At 43.7% G+C, this 23,436-nt stretch overlaps 1 protein-coding gene across 4 annotated transcripts in view; it reads left to right on the forward strand.

Moving 5' to 3' along the window:
* The window catches only part of SYN1 (synapsin I), a 277,136-nt gene that overhangs the window by 226,001 nt on the left and 27,699 nt on the right, over positions 1 to 23,436 (forward strand). For all 4 annotated transcript variants that reach the window (XM_073599890.1, XM_073599887.1, XM_073599888.1 and 1 more), the window contains exon 8: positions 7,614 to 7,688. In XM_073599890.1, coding sequence (XP_073455991.1) covers positions 7,614 to 7,688 — 75 coding nt within the window. The remainder of the gene's footprint in view (positions 1 to 7,613; positions 7,689 to 23,436) is intronic.

Genomic DNA, 23,436 nt, shown 5'->3' on the forward strand with positions numbered 1-23,436 from the left:
TCTTATAGCCTAGGCCATCTTTATGTACAACAACAGTTCTTTTTTTCAGATAGTCAGAGAGTTCTTTGCCATGAGGTGAGATGTTGAACTTCCAGTGACCAGTATGAGAGAGTGAGAGCGATAACACCAAATTTAACACACCTGCTCCCCATTCACACCTGAGACCTTGTAACACTAACGAGTCACATGCCCCCAGGGAGGGAAAATGGCTAATTGGGCCCAATTTGGACATTTTCACTTAGGGGTATACTCACTTCTGTTGCCAGCGGTTTAGACCTTAATAGCTGTGTGTTGTTATTTTGAGGGGACAGCAAATTTACACCGTTATACAAGCTGTACACTCACTACTTTACATTGTAGCAAAGTGTCATTTCTTCAGAGTTGTCACATGAAAAGATATAATAAAATATTTACAAAAAAGTGAGGGTATCTCACAAAAGTGAGTGTACTCACTTTTGTGAGATACTCTATATTGCACATTCACATCAGTCCCTGCCCTCAAGGAGCTTACAATCTAAGGTCACTAACTCACATCTATACATACATACTAGGGCCAATTTAGACAGAAGCCAATAAACCTACCAGCGTGTCTTTGGATTGTGGGAGGAAACCAAAGTACTGAACACAGAACACTGCCGCTCCAGGAGAGACAAAGAAGCCTGATGGACCTTTGTTCCTTGTTCTGTAATGTCATCTTGGTTGTCCAATAAAGGATAAGGGATCAGTTGTGGTGTGCAGCTATTTCTTCTATTTCTAGGAAACCTGCATAGGAGAACATGCAAACTCCACGCAGGTAGTTCCATGGTTTTGAATTTGAACCGACGACCCCCAGTGCTGCTAGGCGAAAGTGCTCACCACTTAGCCATCTTACATTTTCACCCTTTTCTCTTGCCTTTTAAGAGCAATCATCAAGATTTCTACCAGTCCAGATCTCCTTTAATATATAGGATACTACTAGTCTAAATATTGGCAGATCACATTACACTATCCTGTTTAGTTGTTTGGCAGGTTTTCTTCCATGTGCAGTATTTTTCAGGATTTATTTTGTTTACTTTGACGTAAACCCGTCATGAAAGAAATATCTCTGTTACACCACCGCAAAATCCCAGGATTTCTCCTCTCACTTGACATATCCAAAGTGTTTGACTCCATCTCGTGGGACTGCTTGCACTATGTGCTTCAGTGGTGGGGCTTCGGGGACTCGGTTCTCACCTGGCTGACCGCACTTTACTCTTCCCCTTCGCCCGCCGCCTGCTATGCGGGCTGCCAATTGCCCTCATTACCCATCTCCAGGGGAACACAGCAGGGTTGCCCCCCCTGTCTCCTGTTCTTTTTATCCTTGCCCTTAAACCTCTGGCCATAGCTCTCATGCCCTGTACACATGATCGGACATTCTGACAACAAAACCGTGGAATTTTGTTCAAAGGTTGTTGGCTTCAACTTGTCTTGCATACACACGGTCACACAAATGTTGGCCAACAATTACGAACGCAGTGATGTACAAGACGTACGGCGAGCCGATAAAAAGGAAATTCAATAGTCATGTGATATCTCCATTACGAACGCTAGTTTTATAAGACCGAGCGCTTCTGGCTCATACTTGATTCCGAGTATGCGTGGACTTTTGTGCGACAGACTTGTGTACACACGATCAGAAACGGTGCTCTTTGTGAGTTGTATGCCTGGGGACCGTTGAGGTGGTGTTACTTTAGATCCAGGTCCAAGACACACAGACTCTGGGAACCCTGTATATGCCAAATTAGAAATAGTGATTGATTCATACTGTTGGGACACATACTGTTAGATGTTAATGTCATCAACTCCAGCCACCTGTCTGTTGTCTTCTATAATATAAATGAGTCTAGTCTGGCTTGCCACAGCTTCTAAAAGTATTTCACCCATTGTTTGTGCTAATTAACCTTGCTATTGCTTGAAGGAGTTCTGTGTTGATGTTTATGATAATGTATAATCTACTGTGTGAAGCTCGGTGACAACAAGTCTGACCTGTAGTGAAATCCTGATTAATCATAGCAATGCTCAGGAGGGCATGGATTCACATCGGCTGCTTAAAGGGATTAGTTAATTAGCTCTTGTTAATTCTGTTTCTAGTTACAGTTGTATTGTTAGAATAATATGAGCAGGAGGGAGGAACCTCCTCTTTTACTGTATATAAGACTTGTATTTTTGGTTCTAATAAAACAGTCCATGTTCAGCAACTAAACAAGTATTGTCTTGTTTTGTGCTTGTGAGCGGTTGGAATATCTGATATCTAAATTCAGACTGGGAGGAAGCGGTATATGACAAAAGCACTCAAGTGGAGTGTGGGACGTTTTGTTACATATACAATGCTATAGTGCCTGGCCACCACACCAGGGCAGATGCGAACTGAGCAAACAGACTACTTGCAGTTAGCAGACTGGTAGCGTGGTTCAATGACAGTCCAGGTAAAAGGCAGGCAGAGTTCAGGGAAAAATCCAATATCCGATCCAGGTCATAGCCCAGTCTATGTGCGGGTTTGGAAGTTTAAGCCAGGGCTACCCTAAGATAAGGGGATAGGAGGGAGTTGAGATCAAGTAGAAGCTAATTGTCTCTCTATGAAATTCTCCAATGGTCAGAGTAATAGGTACAGTGCACAAGGTGACCAGGTTCATGGACAAGGGAGAATTGTCGACAGCTAAGACTGAGAAGGGTCTGTGCACCTTAGTCACAGGAATCTGTAGACGGTGTGCTAGGTCCTTATCAATGAAGTTGCTAGCAGCACCAGAATCTACAAAAGCTGAGAGGTGATGAGAAAACTTGGCAGTACTAAGTTGTACAGGAACGAATAGTTTATCTCTGAGGGAAACTGATGCAGTATAGTCTATAGAAGCGGACCCCACCCGCACTAGACTCTTGGCGTTTCTCGGCTTATTAGGACAGCTAGCGACAAAGTGGCCATGATTGCCACAGTATAAGCAGAGTCCCTGAGATCTCCTTCTAGCCTTTTCCCCAGAGGATAAATGGGTAGCGCCAATTTGCATGGGCTCATCCTCCTGGGGAGGTTGAGAGGGCTCAGGAAATTAAGAAAAAGTGGGTAGCGTACTAGGGGGCAAAGAAACAACCCTCTCTGTATGCCTTTCCCGTAAACGCCTGTCCATACGGATGGCCTTTTGCACGGCTTCATTCAATGACTTTGGTTCAGGGTAGTGTACTAAGTCTGATAAGCCTAAACTCAACTGGCTTCTTAGAGCCGGCTCATTACACCCTGAATCAGATGCCCAGCGGCGGAAATCAGAAAAGTATTGTTCAACGATACGTTTATCCTGATGTAATGACCTGAGGTTAGCTTAAGCTACTAACTACTAAGCGAGCTTGTGTAGAGTCCATCTTCACAGAAATTTTTTGTGTTAAAGGCTTGTGATAATGTCACGTCTACCCCAACGCAGGTGGTCAGACACTATAGCTAGCTACTGTGTGCTTCACTTACAGCAGCCCCCGTTCCCTTAAGGCAAGCAGGCCTACCGGTACTTGGTTGCCCCCAGGACTTATACACAATGCTATAGTGCCTGGCCACCACACCAAGGCAGATGTGAACTGAGCAAACGGACTACTTGCAGTTAGCAGACTGGTAGCATGGTTCAATGACAGTCCAGGTAAAAGGCAGGCAGCGTTCAGGGAAAAGTCCAATATCCGATCCAGGTCATACACAGGGAAATCCAGACTAGCAAAGCAGGGCAGACAAACTGGAGGCTTAATTAGGAATAATGCAGGTATACTGTCTCTATCACAAGCAAAGGACAGAGCGTTTCGCTTAGTTATAACAGGTGACTGACTAACCATATCAATCACCCAGCAGGTGGACACAGACAGGGAGAATGCAACAGCCAAAACCCGGATGCTGGAATGAGGAGCAGGAGCACTTAAGTGATTCTGACAAATACTCCTTCAACATGGCTACTCTGGAGGCAGCCTATAAGGTACTCCTCCACTGGTATTGGGTCCCAACCCGTATTACCAAATCAAACCCGTCATACAGTGATAAATGCTTCAGGGGCTGTGGTCAGCATGGAGATGAACTTCATATCTGGGGGTCCTGCCCCCCGCTTAGTGGGATTCTGGTCAAGGGTATTTGGTCTTCTATTCACTCTCTTCTCTTCCATGTGTCTACCCACAAAGATGCCAAGTTGGCCTTACTTCATTGTCCGATCCTGGGCCTTTTCTCCTATCAGCAGAAACTGGCCACCTATTTGTTTATCACTGCTAAGCGTGCAATAGCAAGGGTCTGGTAGAAGCCGGCTGTCTCGTTTGCGGAGGTGAGGAGCATCTTAACGACTCATGATTAATGAGAAGATGTCTGGTATCCTCCACGACTCCCACACTAAATTCCTTAAGGTGTGGGGCCCGTGGTGGTCCTCCACTCTTTCAACTTTGCACCCGACCAGCCTGGGTCTCTCTAACTGACCTCGTTTGCCGTTCTGTGTACTGTGGGAGAGCAGATATAGTGAATGCAGGCTCCTAGGTTTAGTAACATTTTAAGATCCTGCGGTTTTTTTCTGTTCCATGCCATTGCCCCACCTAGAGTTTGCTCTTTCCATTAAAAAAATAAATAAATAAAAGATAATCAAAAACTCCTCCTACCTTTCCACCCATTGACATACTGAGTGGGCACTTCCATTTTAAACTTCATCTTGCCTCTGACACTGCAATTTAAAAACAGATTTCAGCGCACTGTTACCACACCCCATTAATTTTACATGAACTGCAACTCCTGCTCCATTTTTTTTTTTACCGCAGCACACATCATATGAGGTACACTGTAGTGCAGGTGCATGCAGGAGATTAGTTTGGGTACAGTTCAAAATGATTGGCACTGCAACATATCACACTGTATTTGATGTTTTCAAAGGGCTCATACTCTAGCTGAACCTAAACTTTAGGACATTTTAGGAAAGGGTAGTTTATATTTTAGCAGATTGTTCTGTGTTACCACATCATGGTGGGCAGCCTATTCTCCCAGCACAAAGTATCTTGGTCATATTTGACCCTATTCATTAGGATTTTCCTCTGCAACTGCTGATATAGAAATGAGATGCAAGACCCAAATGTTGCATTGTTCCTTAGGAATTTCCCCTCTCATCGGCTTTACATATGGTCGTTCTTTAATGTGGTTGCGTAATCTATACTGACTCACTGTGTCAGCGCTGTGTAGATATTGGATTGATGATAGGATGAGGGTGTTTCCCCTTTACAGGACAGTTATTGGAGTTTCCCAGCACAATTTAGATGAGTCAGTGACAACAAATAACAGGATAAATTTGATATTATACAGGTTTTTCATGCTAACAGAGTGACTGGCCATGAACAAGCAGATGCTCACAGTGAATCCAATAGGTAAAATTCCAGTCCCACATAGGTAGATAACAGAGGCACAGAACTCATAGGTATTCAAGTTGAAAAAAAGGCACATCTATCAAATTCAGCCACAAGAAAAATTTATAAATCAAGCAAATGAGGTTTTTGCACATTTCTAAAATGATAAAATGAATATGTCATTAGGCCAAACACATTATAATAAGCAAATGGTGTAAATGTTTCAAGCATCGCTTCTGATCACTTAATTCCTCTCACTTGTGTTCTAAAGCAGCAGTTGCCACTGATGGTCCACGGAAACCCATGGGTACTGCCGCAAATCAACATTGTGGCGGATGTATACCACCCAATGTTGTTTCCAGTGTTATTCTCAATGCACACTGACACCCAATACTGTCAGCGCACATTGCTACCCAATGACTCCTCTGTAGTTCTGGCTCCTGTGAACTCAGAGGGAGGCTCCAGGAGTAGTGCAGAGAGCAGGAGGTGAAGAAATAGGGGACATCTAATGGCAGCGCGGGTTACTCACTGTGGGAGGGAGCACGTAGCTAAAGCACATGGCTGGATAAGGAGGTGAGATCCAAGGATGAGTCTGTGTGTGTGTAGGGGGGGGGGGGGTCGCAAAGAGTTGAAGCATTGTGTGTATAAGGCAGCAGTGTGATCCAGGGGGAGGGGGGCAGAGAGCCGGAGCATTGTGTGTGTATAAAGGCATGTAAAATTCATGTTAGTGGTCAAAATTGTGAGTTTAGTGGTACGTAAGGTCCCAAAGGTTGGCGACCACTATTCTAAGGACACAATGAAAGAACCCCTCTGCAGTGGGGTTAAAGCAGAACTTTACCCAAAATCAAGATGTTCCGCTCTTCCTCCTCCTCCCCCCTCCTCGTCCATACTCAAAATATTTTTTTTTTTTGGGTGGGGGGGAGCGGGTACCTGGTTTTGACAAGTACTTGCTTCCACTTACTTGACGTCAGATTACCGCAGTGGATCCACCAGAGGTTCATCCCCCCCCCCCCAACCTTCTGGGACATGTCACAGATTCTAGAAACCTGTGTGAACATTCACAAAGCACAGAACAGCTTTCACATGTGCATTGGGAATCCGGATATTAACTGCCCACAGTTAACATTCCGGCGCTGGGGACCCGAAGACCATTGGAGAACCAGCTCAGATGAGGACAGCGCTGGATCCTTGGACAGGTGAGTGTTTATTAAAAGTCAGCAGCTACAGTTTTTGTGGCTGCTGACTGTTAATTTTTCCAGAACTGACTGAAGATCGTCTTTAAAGAGGCAGTAAACCTCCCTATTTTGTTTTAACCTATAGGTACTGTAAATATCTCCTAAACTTGCACTATGTAGGATATATTTACTGTATATGCCGGCTATTACGTCATCGGCGCATGCACTCTGCGCCTGTGTGTTTTCTTCAGGGCCCGTGCCGCAGAGCATTGTGCCATGAGCCCACCCAGGTGTTACAACAGTGAATGAATATTTTCTGTTGTAACACTGATCCTCAATCCGGTCAATCAGAAAAGGGTGTGAGATCCGTTTTTGATTGGCCGAAAAGAGAAGAATCCGATTGCCCGCCGAGAAGGAGGGAGGAAACGGAAGCCAGAGCCATCGTCCATGGAGAGCAGGAGGACGAGAGAGCCACCGCCGCCAAGAGCCCGGGAGTAGCGCCGCATAGATGGGGTAAGTGCACCAGTCCCACCCGCCAACGGACCGAAGGGGGTGGCGGGAGGCGCTACTGTTTGCCGCCCTTAAAAGAAAATTACCACCGGCCGCCACTGCCAAAATGGGTGGTCATTGGTAGATTTCCTCCAGTAACAGTGGTCACCAGGACAAATAGAGAGGGTAAATCTCCCCAGCATTGTCACAGACAGGTGTAAAAGTCTTTGCCAGCAGATGCCTTTTGATTGAAACTCAGAGCAAACAGCAAGCTTATTTCTTTAATGAGTCCAGAGGCCCTGATGAAGGTGGACTGTTTGTAAACCCCAAAACAAGTGTGTGTTCTGCAGGACACGACAGTCCCAAACCAGCATTCTTGAGAATCATAATGTGAACCTTACTTTTGTTGTTTGTAAAACATAATCTGTATGTAACCATCAGTGGAAGTGGAGTCAGATAGGACTTAGAGGTTGTTTGTGAACCTTACAAAGGGTGACATTTGTACAATATATAACATTCCCCTACACTATGCATACTTAAGCCGAGAATATTGTCACGGTAATGGTCCCTGTAAATGTTCTTCTCTTTTGTATATTACAGGAGAACTTCTATTTCTGGGAACTGGAAGACTAACACAGGATCTGCCATGCTGGAGCAAATCGCTGTCTCTGACAGGTATGGTTCCATCACTGGAATAGCAAAGGTCTACCAGGGTGCATGCATCATGGGGCAGTATTCACCAACTAAGGCCTACTTACTAACAATGGAAGCCAAAACTAACCCATACGTAGCCTAGCAGAAACATGCATGTGTGGATCAGTGGCAGGCAGCACCATTAGTGTGCTCAGCACTGTAAATCCTAGTGGCTGGGAATTTAGCATCCTGATTATACAACATACCTAAAGCCCAACTCCAGCTTTTAAAAAAAAGAATTTCATAGAGTGGGTGGGAGTTTGGCTCTCCGATTAACTAACAGGTTTATAGTTTGATAATAGACTTAAAAATCCATTCAATAATAAAAAGAAAAGCCAAAAAAAAAAAAAACCTTCACTCCGTAACGCTTAGACAAACACCCCACCCTCTTTCCCCCTTAGAAACCCTAAAACCTAACCTCTAATTTACACTTAACCTGGCTCTAATAACCCTTATCCTTCACCTGAGCTCAACCTAATGCTATAAGTTAACACTTAACCCTAAAGCATTTAACCCCCTTTCAGTTCTGATAACCCTAAAGTGACTCTGTAGTCTCCTAGAAAAAAAGTCCCTACAAAAGAAAACTATTAATACTTTCCTGCCTCCATGCCCTATGTCACTACCACAGTAATGGAATAACGGTCGGCAGATGGAACCACAGAACACAGACAACCAACATACCCGGACGTATGTGAGATGCAGATTTTTTGGACAGTATAGCTCAAGAAAGAGCAGATCCAAGACACATGCAGCAGGCCAAGTAAGTATTAGTAGTCTTTTTTTGCATAGACTTTTTTTTTTTTTTTTTTTTTTTTTTAGGCAGCAACAGAGTCACTTTAACCTAACCTAGAATGTAAAGTTAATTCCTTCTATGACCTATTTACTTGTGTCCAAGGAGTGCTGAGATCCAAGAGCCAAAATGATTGTTTTGTATCATAGTATACATTGAACAACCTCTTCAATGGGGCTTATTTAACATTTACTGACCAGCTTTGATAGAGCCAGTTCTGGGAAAACACTGAAAGCGAAAGTGTGACTCATCACATTGACATTTTCAGTTTTAGTAAATAATTCATTTTAACACGTAAAACTCCCCCAGCTCTTGGTCAATATTTCACATTCATGATTTTGAACAGATGTCCTCTATTGCCTCCTTTTCAGGCACGTCAGACATAAATGGAATGGTCTGTGTGTACTTGTTCTTAGGAAATCAGTGTTACAGACCATACTCCTCCAACTTATTTGATGTACCCCCTTTTTCACCCCCATAATATTTATTGCAAGTACCCTGTACATTAATATTAAGGTTTTTATAAGACCACCTTAAATCACAGTTCACCAAGTAGAGTACATTTTAACCTTTTCAGCTCCCCCACTTTTATACTGTTATGAACCTAATAACCAGAGCAATTTTTACATGCCAGCTATGTGCCTATTGATATAGCAATAATGTTGTCTTCACTTATGACAAAAAAGATATATATACATACAGTTGTGCTCAAAAGTTTGCATACCCTGGCAGAAATTGTGAAATTTTGGCATTAATATTGAAAATATGACTGATCATGCCAAAAAAACTGTCTTTTATTATCACATAGTTTTTGGATCCTTTTTAAATCATAATAACAGAAATCACCCAAATGGCCCTGATAAAAAGTTTACATACCCTGGAACGTTTGGCCTTGGCACAGACACAGAAAGTGGCACACACAGGTTAAAATGGCAATTAAAGGTTAATTTCCCACATTTGTGGCTTTTTAAATCACAATTAGTGTATGTATAAATAGTCAATGAGTTTGTTAGCTCTCACATGGATGCACTAAGCGGGCTAGACACTGAGCCATGAGGAGGTAGAAAAGAACAGTTAAAAGACCTGCGTAACAAGGTAATGAAACTTTACAAAGATGGAAAAGGATATAAAAAGATAGCAAAAGCCTTGAATATGCCAGTCAGTAGACCAAGGTCAGGTAGACCAAGAAAGATTGCAGCCACAACTGGCGGAAGAATTGCTCAAGGTACAAAGAAAAACCCAAAGGTAAATGCAGGAGAAATACAGGCTGCTCTCCAAAAAGACGGTGTGGTCATTTTTAAGGAGCACAATTCAAGCATACTTGAACAAAAAAGAGCTGCATGGTTGAGCTGCCAGAAGGAAGCCTTTACTGCGCCAAAGCAACAAAAACGCCAATGAGGCATGTCAAGGTGTTGTTGGGCATACTGTAACCAGGCTTTTTTGTGGAACTTACAGTACAGTAAAGACTTCTTTCTGGCAACTTGACCATGCAGCTCTTTTTTGTTCAAGTATCATCGTATTGTGCTCCTTAAAAACAACCACACCATCTTTTTCCAGAGCAGCCTGTATTTTTCCTGAGGTTACCTGTGGGTTTTTCTTTGTATCCCGAACAGTACTTGTGGCAGTTGTGGCTGAAAGCCTTCTTAAATAAGACAGTTTTTTGGCATGATCAGTCATATCTTCAATATTAATGCCACAATTTCTGCCAGGGTGTGCAAACTTTTGAGCACAACATACGCACACACATATATATATGTACATACATATATATATACACACACACACACTTTTTTTTTACCCAGTAGAAAACAAATGTGTGTGTGTGTGTGTGTGTGTGTGTATATATATATATATATAACACACAGTATCTCACAAAAGTGAGTACACTCCTCACATTTTTGTAAATATTTTATTATATCTTTTCATGTGACAACACTGAAGAAATTACACTTTACTACAGTGTAAAGTAGTGAGTGTATATCAGCAGCAGCATGGTGGCCAAGACCATACAGCGGTTTAACAGGACAGGTTCCACTCAGAACGGGCCTAGCCATGGTCGACCAAAGAAGTTGAGTATACGTGCTCAGCGTCATATCCAGAGGTTGTCTCTGGGAAATAGACATATGAGTGCTGCCAGCATTGTTGCAGAGGTTGAAGGGGTGGGGGGTCAGCCTGTCAGTGCTTAGACCATACGCCACACACTGCACCAAATTGGTCTGCATGGCTGTCATCCCAGAAGGAAGCCTCTTCTAAAGATGAAGCACAAGAAAGCCTGTAGTTTGCTGAAGACAAGCAGACTAAGGACATGGATTGCTGGAACCAAGTCCTGTGGCCTGATGAGACCAAGATAAAACTTATTTGGTTTAGATGGTGTCAAGTGTGTGTGGCGGCAATGAGGTGAGCAGTACAAAGACACGTGTGTCTTGCCTACAGTCAAGCATGGTGGTGGGAGGGTCATGGACTGGGGCTGCATGAGTGCTGCCGGCACTGGGGAGTTACAGTTCATTTAGGGAACAATGAATGCTAACGTGTTCTGTGACATACTGAGGCAGAGCATGATCCCTTTCCTTCGGAGACTGAAACACAGGGCAGTATTCCATCATGATAACGACCCCAAACACACCTCCAAGATGACCACTGCCTTGCTAAAGGAGCTGAGGGTAAAGGTGATGGACTGGCCAAGCTTGTCTCCAGACCTAAACCCTATTGAGCATCTGTGGGGCATCCTCAAATGGAAGGTGAAGGAGTGCAAGGTCTCTAACATCCACCAGCTCCGTGATGTCATCATGGAGGAGTGGAAGAGGACTCCAGTGGCAGCCTGTGAAGCTCTGGTGAACTCCATGCCCAAGAGAGTTAGGGCAGTGCTGGAAAATAATGGTGGCCACACAAAATATTGACACTTTGGGCCCAATTTGGATATTTTCACTTAGGGATGTATTCACTTTTGTTGCCAGTGGTTTAGACATTAATGGCTGTGTGTTGAGTTATTTTGATACTTTTTTCAAGTACTCGCCGATACCGATTACCAGAGGTGGGGGACTCGAGTCACATAACTTGACTCGAGTCACCTGTTTGAGGACTTCCGACTTGCTTGGCAAAATTAAATAAATGAGTCGACTTGACTTTGACTAGTCACTAATGACTTGCGACTTGACTTTGACTTGGGCTATTGACTTGCAATGACTTGGCACCACCAGTGCTGTGTCTTGGCCTAGGCAAAAGCCGCCCCCCCACCCCACCCCCCTCTACAAAAGAAAGCTCCCCCCGAGTCCCGGCTTCAGGGTAGATCAGTATTTTGACTTAATTTGTGACTTGACCAAAATAAATGACTTGACTTGACTTGCTTGACTTCTAGCAGGGACTGGACTTGACTTGCTTGCTTTTCGCCACAGTAACTTGGGACTTGCTTGTGACTTGAAGGTTAAGACTTGAGACTTACTTGTGACTTGCACATGTGTGACTTACTCCCATCACTGCCGATTACCGATTTTTTTTTAATGTCAAGTGACAGTTTTCAAAGCACAATACAGACTAACAATATCTTCTTTATAATTTTGAAGAACTGTAACTGTAACTGGCAGTGGCACTGATGAAGAGGCCCTAATATGCAGCAGCGCTGATGAGCACTGATAGGTGGCACTGACAGATGGGCACTGATATGCAGCACTGATGGCTGGCACTGATGGGTGACACTTATGGGCACTGATAGTTGGCACTGGTATGTGGCACTTATGGGTGGCACTTATGGGCAATGATAGGTGGCAATGATAACTGTTAGGTAGGCAGTGGCACTGAAAATAATGCAGCACTAAAATAAAATCAATAAAAGAGTGATCTGTACACTGCAACGCCCATCTTGGCACACCCTGAACTCGGCCTCAGTAAGCCTAGTCAGAATGCGGCAGCGAACATCTTGTTACACCCAGCCCATATACTATATGGGCTGGGTGTAACAAGATGTCCGCTGCCGCATTTTGACTGCAGGCTACTGAGGCCGAGTGCAGGGTGTACCAAGATGGGCGTTGCAGTGTACATCCTCTGTCGGAGACTCGGGCCGTCACTTCCATTAATGATTCTGATGGCCCAGGTCACCGATGCTGATGGATGGCTGCGGCTGCGACCCACACCCCTGCCCCATAAGCTTACCTTCCTCCGCTGCAGCCTGCAAGGACTCTCACTGTGCCAGGACCTGCGCTCCGCCTTCTCCCACCCACTGACTTCCGGGATGCAGGTATCCGATGAAGCATCGGGAGCATTTGCCCGAGTACAAGTACTTGGGCAAATACTTGGAATCGGCACCGATACCGATACTAATATCGGTATCGGTGTAACCCTAGTTTACACGATTTCTTATGGGGAAATTTGCTCTGATATACAAGTGCTTTGGATTACAAGCATGTTTCTGGAATGAATTATGCTCACAATCCAAGGTTTTACTGTAAAGGCTTTTTTTTATGTTGCACAGCTTCTTTACAGAAACACCACAAAAGTAAATGAACAATATGAATGAAAACAAAACAGAAAAATGTTTATATATGCATGGTAAAAAAAAAAAAAAAAAGCTAAAAACAATATTGAAGGGGAAGAGGTTGTTAAATGGGACTCATTACTGTTAAAGTAGGGCTTAACCAGAGCAATATTTATATTAGAGCTATGGTCCAATTGATTTAGCAATGTTGTCTTTACCTTTTGACACAAAAAAAAAAAAAATATATATATATATATATATATATATATATATATATATATATATATATATATATATATTTTGTGCGTGTGTATATAGATATACACATACACACACTCACCGGCCACTTTATTAGGTATAACTGTTCAATTGCTTGGTAATACAAATTGCTAATCAGCCAATCACATGGCAGCAGCTCAATGCATTTAGGCATTTAGACGTGGTGAAGACAACTTGCTGAAGTTCAAACCGAGCATCAGAATGGGGAAGAAAGGGAATTTAAGTGACTTTGAAAGTGGCATGGTTGTTGATTGCAGACGGGCTGGTCTGAGTATTTCAAAAACTGATTTACTGGGATTTTCATGCACAACCATCTCTAGGGTATACAGAGACTGGTCTGAAAAAGAGAAAATATCCAGTGAGTGGAAGTTGTGTGGAGGAAAATGCCTTGTTGATGTCACAGGAGAATGGGCAGACTGATTTGAGATGATAAAAAGGCAACAGTAACTCAAATAACCATTCCTCACAACCAAGGTATGCAGAATACCATCTCTGAACGCACAACACATCAGACCTTGAAGAAGATGGGCTGCAGCAGCAGAAGATCACACCGGGTGCCACTCCTGTCAGCTAAGAACAGGAAACTGAGGCTACAATTCACACAGGCTCATCAAAATTGGACAATAGAAGATTGGATTGGAAAATTGTTGCTTGGTCTGAGGAGTCTTGATTTCAGCTGTGACATTCAAATGGTAGGGTCAGAATTTGGCGTAAACAACATAAAAAGCATGAATCCATCCTGCCTTGTATCAATGGTTCAGGCTGGTGGTGTAATTTTTTTACATAGTTGGTGAGGTTGAAAAAAGATACAAGTCCATGTGTGTATTTACGTCAGTACATTGTACATCCCTGTATTTTGTTGTGGTTAAGGTGACCATCTATCAGTTTTTTTAAATGATCAATGGTCCCTGCTGATACCACTGCTTGTGGAAGAGAATTCCACATCCTTACGGCTCTGACAGTAAAGAACCCTCTACACATTTTAAGGTTAAACCGCTTCTCTTCTAATTTTAGCGTGTCTTTAGAAATTCCCTTTCACTGAAAAGTTTTTATCCCTATTGTGGGGGTCACCAGTACAGTATTTGTACATTGATATCATATCCCCTCTCAAGCGTCTCTTCTTCAGAAAGAATAAGTTCAAGGCTTGCAGCCTTTCCCCATAGCATTGGTCCTCCAGTCCCTTTTATTAGCTTTGCTGCTCTTCTCTGGACTCTCTCCAGCACATCCCTCCTGAGAACTGGTGCCCAGAACTGGACGGCATACTCCAAGTGCGGCCGGACCAGAGTCTTGTAGAGTGGGAGAATTATCATTTTATCTCTGGAGTGAATCCCCTTTTTAATGCATGCCAATATTCTGTTGACTTTGCTTGCAGCAGCTTGGCATTGCATGCCATTGCTGAGCCTATCATCTACTAGGACCCTCAGGTCCTTTTTTATACTAGATTCCTCCAGAGGTTCTCCCCCAAGCGAGTAACTTGCAGTCATATTTTTGGCACCCAAATTCATTACCTTACATTTTTCAACATTAATCTTCATTTGTCATGTATTTGCCCACCCCATTAATTTGTTTAGGTCTTCATGTAAGGTTTCCACATCCTGCAGAGAAGTTATTGCCCTGATTAACTTTGTATCGTCCGCAAATACTGAGATTGAGCTGTTTATCCCATCCTCCAGATCATTTATGACTAAATTAAAGAGGATTGGTCCCAGCACAGAACACTGGGGGACCCCACTTTCCACCCCGGACCATTACTCCCCATTTATCACCACCCTTTGGACACGCCCCTGTAGCCAGTTTTCAATCCATGTACTCACCCTATGGTCCATGCCGACTGACCTTATTTTGTACAATAAACGTTTATGGGGAACTGTATCAAATGCCTTTGCAAAATCCAGATACATCACGTCTACGGGCCTTCCTTTATCTAGATGGCAACTCACCTCCTCATAGAAGGTTAATAGATTGTTCTGGCAAGAACGATTCTTCATGAATCCAGGCTGATTATTGATCACTGCTTTTATTACTAACATTTTGTATATAGTCCCTTATCATCCCCTCCAATAGCTCGCAGACTACTGATGTTAGGTTAACTGGTCTGTAATTCCCAGGGATGTATTTTGGGCCCTTTTTAAATATTGGTGCTACGTTGCCTTTTCTCCAATCAGCTGGTACCATTCCAGTCAGTAAACTGTCCACAAAAATTAGGAACAATGCTCTGGCTATCACCTGAGTTCCTTTATAGCGGAACTTCAGTAATTTTTTTGCATCTTTCCATCTATTAAATCTCCTGCCCTTGTTGTTTTAACTTTGGCTAGTAAAACATTTTTTTTCTGCCAGTAAATACCTTATACAGCCCACTTCCCGTTTCTTGTCTGGTAAAAAGCCTAGGCTTATGACATCATGCACAGCTCTCTCTAACTCTTGTGAGAGTTTGCCAGGAAGGGAGGGGGGATGAGTCATAAGAGGGCCAATGAAAGCTGCAGAGTTGGAGATGTGCCTCTGTGTAAATCCAGGAAGTGAACAGGCAGCAGCTTCAACTGCCTACAGTTAAAATGGTTGCAGCCACACTCAGTGGAGGGAGATTTCTGCAGCATATTTGGCAAGTACAGAATCACAGTATATATAAAATAATATGCAAAGTGGCTGGAGGGAAGCTTCAGAATGGCAAAGATTTTTTTTTTTCAAATGATGTGAGCAGACTGCAGTTCCTCTTTAAGGGCTATCAGGTGCAAGCATCTGGTCCCAGTAACTTATTAATGTTAAGTTTTTCAAGTCTATTTCTAATTCTGTCCTTTATTAGCCTTGAGGGTGCTTCCTCTGACATGCAATGAAAATTAACATTACAGTTTTGAATACTGTATTCCCCCCCCCCCCCCCCCCCCCCGTTTCCTTTGTGAAGACTGAGGAGAAGAATATATACAAAACCTTTGCCATCTCTCTGTCTTTTGTAACCAGATTGCCTTCATCATCCTTTATGGGGCCAATATGTTCTGGCCTCCCTTTCTTACTATTTATATACTGGGGGGATATTTTCTTGGCACACTTAGTACCAATTGAGCATCGTTTAAACACCACGGCCTACCTGAGTATTGTTGCTGACCATGTCCATCCCTTTATGACTACAGTGTACACATCTTCTGATGGCTCCTTCCAGCAGGATAATGCACAAAGCTCAAATCATCTCACCACTGGTTTCTTGAACATGACAACGAGGTCTCTGTACTCCAATGGTCTCCACAGTCACCAGATCTCAATCCAATAGAGCACCTTTGGGATGTGGTGGAATGGGAGATTCCCATCATGGATGTGCAACCAACAAATCTGCAGCAACTGTGTGATGCTATGCGTGTTTCCAACACCTTGTTGATTCCATGCCACGAATTAAGGCAAAAGGGGGTCCAACCCGGTACTAGCAAGGTGTACCTAATAAAGTGGCCTATATATATATATATATATATATATATATATATATATATATATATATATATATATATATATATATATATATATATATATATATATATATATATACACACACACATACATAGGCGCACAACTATTTGTTCCCTACAGGTTAGTAAAACACAACCTAGTGGTTAAAGTTTTATTGTATAATTGGTCCCGTTTATAATTACACTAAAATTATCTATACAAATGAAGTGAAAGCTTTTTTAAATGTTAAATGTACAGTTTCTTTAAAGACACACTACAAAAATAAATAAACAATATGAACGAAAACAAAAAAAAGTTTATATATGAATGTAAAAAAACAAAACAAACAAACCTAAAAACAATACTGACAGTTAAATAAGGGCTTAAAGCGGAGTTCTAGCTAAAAATGGAACTTCCGCTTATCCGGTTCCTCCCCTCCTCCGATGTCACATTTGGCACCTTTCAGGGGGGAGCATATACCTGTCTAATACAGGTATTTGCTCCCACTTCTGGCGATAGATTGCCGCAGAATCTGCAGCGATCTATGCCATGTCTGGCCCCTCCTCTGCCCCCACATCGCGGGCGCCCTGGACAGGTGAGTGTCCTTATTTTAAAAGTCAGCAGTTGCAGTATTTGTAGCTGCTGACTTTTATTTATTTTTTTTTTTTTCGCTGGAACTCCGCTCTAAAGAGTTAGTTTACCTTTACTAAAAAAACACCCATGCGGATAAGGGGCGTCTGTATATAAAAGAACAAGCTGTACAGCTGTGACTGAAGTTGAATACTGCCCTTGCTATAGGTGTAGGTCATTTCCATATCTCATGAAGCCGGTGTCTAGCTGAGAAAGTTCCCCCGGCGGATATAAACCCCCCTGTACTGCGCAGGCGCAGCGCTTGCGCAGTAAGAGCGACTACGGAGAAGCCGAAAATAGCCGAAGCTGAAAACCTTGAGTCAGCTGTACACGGCGCCTGCGCCATGAGTCCAGGTTCAAGCCCCACCATCCAAGTGGACATAGAGGTAGAATAAAAAAGTGCAGAGCGAAGCGAGGCCGCCCCCGAAGCATGGCAAGCGTAGCGAGCCCACGAGGGGCCCTGTTACAGGCGCCGTGTACAGCTAACTTACAGCTATTCAGCTTCGGCTATTTCCGGTGGTTCGTACTGCGCAAGCGCTGCGCCTGCGCAGTACAGGGGGGTCCTTATCCACCGAGGGGAACTTTCTCGGCAGAACACCGGATTCGAAGATCGTTGCTATGGCCGTTGTTAAAGTGGAAGTAAAGGCAGTTTATACTTCCCTTTCCTCCAATGGTCCCATCCCTCGCCAGTGTCCACATCCTATTCTGTGTCCTGGTTTTCAGCCAGCTTCAATGGTCGGCACGGGATGATGTCACTTTTGCACATGCACAGTAGGCAATCATTCCAGCACAGGGATCAGGCCGGCCTTTGTAATCTGAGCTGCGCATGCACAGCCCAGTTTACATGCCAGGGGATGCTGCAAACAGACAGGTACATGTAAAACCTGCCTGCTTCCAGCAAACTACAGCGAACGTTCCAAAGTTCCAATTTAAGAAAGGCACAGCTGTTACTGTTTACCTCTACCATCATAGGAGTGAGCGCTTTCTCAGATTTAAACCCTCTCACATGCGCTCTCTCTCCCCAATGCAGTAGCTCTGAGCTCATGGCTTGAGAGCTCACTCCTGTGATGGAGAAGGTGAGCAGAGACAGCTGGGCCTCTCTTAGCAACGTCCTGTATGACATTATAAGGTATGTAAATGTCCTACACCTATAGCAAGGGTATTATTCATCTTTAGTCAAAGCTGCACAGTTTTTGTTTTTATCTACAAACTGCATAGGCAGTTTCTTAGTAAAGGTGAACTAACCCTTAAAGTAAGAACATTTTGTAGTATACACCCTTGGTTATTGCCCAGTCATACTTTCAGTGAGGGGGATATGAGCAGATCCTATGAGCACTCTAGTATTGGTAACACTCAAAGCAGGCAGCGCTGACATTATGGCATCTGCTGTGTTGGTTTACAACTAAACTGGAATGGGTATGTGACTGGTTGCTTGCCCACAAAGGAAAGCGGTGGCACTGACTGGCCCTTTTTTTTTTTTTTTTTTTAAAGAAACTTTTTTTTAAGTTTCAAACTTGTACATACATTGGAAGAAAAAGAAGATCAAACACGTTCAGCAAAGAGATTGATGACAGATGTAACATACTCAACCCTGATGAATAACAACATCCGTGATAAGTCATATGACAGATAGCATCAAATATCTCCACCGAGGCACAACTTGTAGGTTAGGGTGGTATAATATAACGTATACAAACATATCAAATCATACTGCAGAAAGTGGGGATGCCCCGGAAATCTATAGTCACTCGTTCTAAGCCTATAACAACATTTTTCTTAGTGAAGACTAATGAAGTTTTCAAGCAAGTACACACATCAATCCAGGTATGGTAACAGATGAATAAAAAACACTATTTATTTGTGTGCTTGAAGTTCAACTTTAAGGACTTGTTCACATCTGAGCAACGAAAACTTTGAAAAAGAGTCACACTTTTCCAAGCACAGTCCAAGAACAGTTTAAAAGTGAAGTTCATTAAAAATGAAAATAAATGTACATCATTTTGCAGGAAAAAATGTGCATTCATATTTTTTTTTACAGGATCCTGCAAAGCATTGCACCCATGATTAGTGGATTGTGCAATCAATGTCAGGTTTCTGCACTCTCTCCCTCCAGCTTTCTGCCCATATCTCTGTACAGGCTTTCAGTTAGAAAGCTCGAAAAAGAGTGAATGAACTACAAGCGTGCTGATCAGTGCTTAGGAACATCTTACACCCTAAATATAGGTGTAACATTTAACATATTCCTAAAACTGGCATGACTTTATCGCGGCTTGCATATAAGTTCTGTAAGGGAAGTCAATGCAAGTTCTTCAGAGATCGTCCCAAATAGTGCAGGAACCTTTTTCTAAGTCGGAGCAACTTGAGTCACTCCGATTAGAATGGTTCCATTGCACTTAATGGAGCACAACTTGTCAGGCGACTAAGTCGTCTGAAAAGTCGCGCCAGTTTGAGCCAAGAGTAAGTGTTGTTGTGAGGTATCCCAGGAAGAGATCTACCACATGTAAGAAGGAGTTTAAAGGGCACTGTACAGTATATAATTATATTGGGTTTACTTGAGCCACTGAATAAAATGGTTAATTTTTCTTCACCGCACTAACCAACTAGAACAGCGAATGGACTTGGCCACTACAGTGCTAGAAGGTCACGAAGAAGAAGTAGACAAAATGACTGCTGAGATTGAAAACTTAAGGGATAAGCTGGAGGAGGCAGAAAATAGAGCTTGCAGGGACAATCTTCGTATCCGCGGCTTTCCTAAGAACATCACAGATTTACAAGGTGCAGCAACTGCCTTTTTTCAGGAACTGGCCCCCGGGATTCCCATAGACAGGTTGGAATTAGATCGCATACACCGCTCCCTGGCCCCCAAACCTTCTGATGGCCCACCGAGAGACGTCATCATCAAATTCCATTACTACCGTACAAAAGTGAGACTCCTGCAAGCAGCCAGAGAACAACAAGATATCTCCTTTCAAGGAAATCCCCTACAATTGTTTGCTGACCTCTCGCCTGTCACCATTGCCAGAAGACGGGGCCTCAAACCCTACCTTCAAATTCTGCAAACCCAGGGAATTAGATACAGATGGGGGTTCCCATTTAAGCTGTCATTCTCCCATCTGGGCCGCCAGTTCCACGCCACCTCCCCCTCTGAGCTGAAGCGCCACTTTCAGGAGCTACACTTGGATTTGCCCTCACTCACTACAGATGCTCCGTCCTCCTCCTCTAAATCTGGAACTGCCAGGCCTTCTCGCCAGCCCTCACAAGCCTTCCAACGATCCCTGCCTGGATCTCAGGCGTTGCGGGATCTTCAGGCCCAAAGGTTTCACAAATCCAATAATGGCTGAAACTACTACAACATCTCTTTGAGAACTCCACTTTGCTCCTTTGCAACCTAGCCCCTTACTACGACCGATGAACTTGCCCTGCCCGTAACCACCTGCTCCCGGAAAAAACGTGATACTCTGAAAGAAATCCACTGCTATTCCTGTACTATCCGTTAAGCCTGGCTCTTTGGTTTGGGCCGTGCATCCCGCTATGGGCTGCCCCATTTGTGTGATGGCAGTCAGGGATGTTGACCCCCTCCTCCAGGCCATGTACTGAGGCGCGGATCTTGATAGGCCTCTACACCCTTTGCCACATGGCGGTTTTCAAGATGACAGGAAATGGCTCGCTGAACTACCCCTCCCCCCAATTTTATTTATTTATTTATTTATTTTCTTTCTATTTTTTCCTTTTACCAGTGTTTCCGGGACTGGTACATCACCAGGGGGTAATTCACCCCTACAAGACATATCTTTTACTGATAGGGTGGGGCGACTGGGCTCTGTATCCCTGCCCACGGGCTCCTCATCCACATCCGGTAGTTTGGGGGGCCCGTGGGTAGGAACCGGTCAGGTGGGCCTGTTTGATCGCCCGGTGATGGCGTGCCTTTGACCGTTGTCTCCGGGGGTCTGGGAGTTTTAGGCGCTTATGCCTTCTTGTTGTTTTGTCAGAATTATTTTGTCTAGTCTCTCTTACACATTGATAACGGAAAGGCTTAAATTGGTTCTTGACGATTATACTGTTACCAGCTGTTTGTTTTTGTTTTCTTTTGTTTTGTTTTTTCTTGATCTCTGTGCTAACACATTGTTTAACTTGCAAATACTTTTAAGCAAACCGGCGGGTGGTTCCAGTGGACCACTGCTCCCTCCATGAGTAGGTACTTGGCTATGACAGTAGTCTTGGCCAACGACCCACACTACTGTGGACCACAGAGTCCACACACTGATGCAACTAGGTTTTCATTGTATATTCTACCCCAAACTCATTATGGGAAATTTAAACCACATGCCTTCCTCTCTCTTGTCCTTCTCTACCTTCTTTCCCCTTTGTTCTCTCACCTCTCCCACCTGGTCCCCGGGGTGCGCGACTGGAATATTTCATAGCAGCACACCCTTGATCCCATGACCCTCCACTGGTTGTCCCTGAATGTTCAGGGCATGAACTCTCCTCAAAAAAGGGTCAAGATATTTAAATACCTCAAACAACAACAGATAGACATCGCGTGCCTACAGGAAACGCATTTCTCTTCCTCATCCTGCCCTAAATATTTTGCGGCAAACTACCCCCACGTCTATTTGGCCAATAGTCCTACCAAACAAAGAGGAGTCCTGATAGCCATACGCAAATCTGTTCCATTTATTTGCAGTAAACAGATTGCTGACCCAAATGGTAGATACCTAATAGTGCAGGGCACCATTCAAGACAATGATGTAACCATAATGTCTTACTATGCCCCGAATAAAAACCCAGGACCCTTCTTGACCCATATCTGCTCCCTCCTGAAATCGCACCAGAAGGGTACCCTCCTTTTAGCAGGTGACTCTAATGTGTCATTGAATCCTTCTATTGACCACTATCCTTCGGATCATAAGCCCCCCTCTCCTGCCGCCAAAACATTTAAACACTCCCTACAATCTCATGACCTGGTAGACGTGTGGAGGGAATTGCATCCTCTGGGTAGGGACTATACTCATTATTCACATCCCCATCTCTCTCACTCTAGAATAGACCACATGTTTGTACTAAGAAAGCACCTTTCACTGATAGACTCATGCTCAATCCTCGCCGCCCCTTGGACAGACCATGAACCAATTGTGACAGTGCTCCACTCTATTTTAAGTAAACCCCAGCATTCCCCCTGGATCATGAATGATTCTCTCCTCTCTTTCAAAGAGATTCTTAAAGATATCCACGACACTTCTGAGGAATATTTCAAATTTAATGTTGGATCGGTCGCCTCCCCGTTCACACTCTGGGAAGCTTATAAAGCAGTCCTCCGTGGCCACGTCATCAGGATAGCATCCCGACGTAAACGGGAACGGGCGCAAAGCCGCCGCGCGTTAGAACACCAATTGGAGACCTTGTCAGAGACCTTCAAACAATCTCCTACCCCGGATAATCGTAGGTTTCTAGACAAGGTCCGCACAGATCTGGATCTGTGTCTGACAGATGAAGCAGAGCGCACCCTACGCTGGGCCAGACAAAAATGGTATGCCAAGGCCAATAAACCCAATGCAATGTTGTCTAATAGATTACGCACTTTCATTCCGAAATTCACCCCTATTACTCTGCGCACCCGTCACAATATCCTTATGGGAAACCCACAACGAGTTCTGGATGAATTCAGACACCGTCTCACTAAACTTTACTCAATTCCCAATCATTCCCCCCCCCAACCCCTCAATGATTTTTTGACAAACCTTTCTTTACCCTCTCTATCTGAGGCCCACACTTCACTCATGGACCGAGACATTCAAGTCTCAGAAGTCCTTCATTGTATTAAGGAACTGAAAGTAGGTAAACGGCCGGGCCCTGATGGTTTCTCAGCTCTCTATTATCGGAAACTTGCTGACATTGTCGCTCCCCACCTCACAAAAATGTATAACTCAGTTAAAGATGGTCATTCCTTCACACCAAGCCTATTAACTGCCAACATAGTGATGATCCCCAAACCTGACAAAGATCACTCCTCCTGGGTTAACTTCAGACCGATCTCTCTGATTAATATAGACATTAAAATCTTGACAAAAATCCTGGCCAATCGCCTCAACTCCTTTCTCCCACGACTAATAAAAAAAGACCAGGTGGGCTTT

Source organism: Aquarana catesbeiana, linkage group LG09 (genome assembly GCF_042186555.1).
Source record: "Aquarana catesbeiana isolate 2022-GZ linkage group LG09, ASM4218655v1, whole genome shotgun sequence".
NCBI classification, from domain to species: domain Eukaryota; kingdom Metazoa; phylum Chordata; class Amphibia; order Anura; family Ranidae; genus Aquarana; species Aquarana catesbeiana.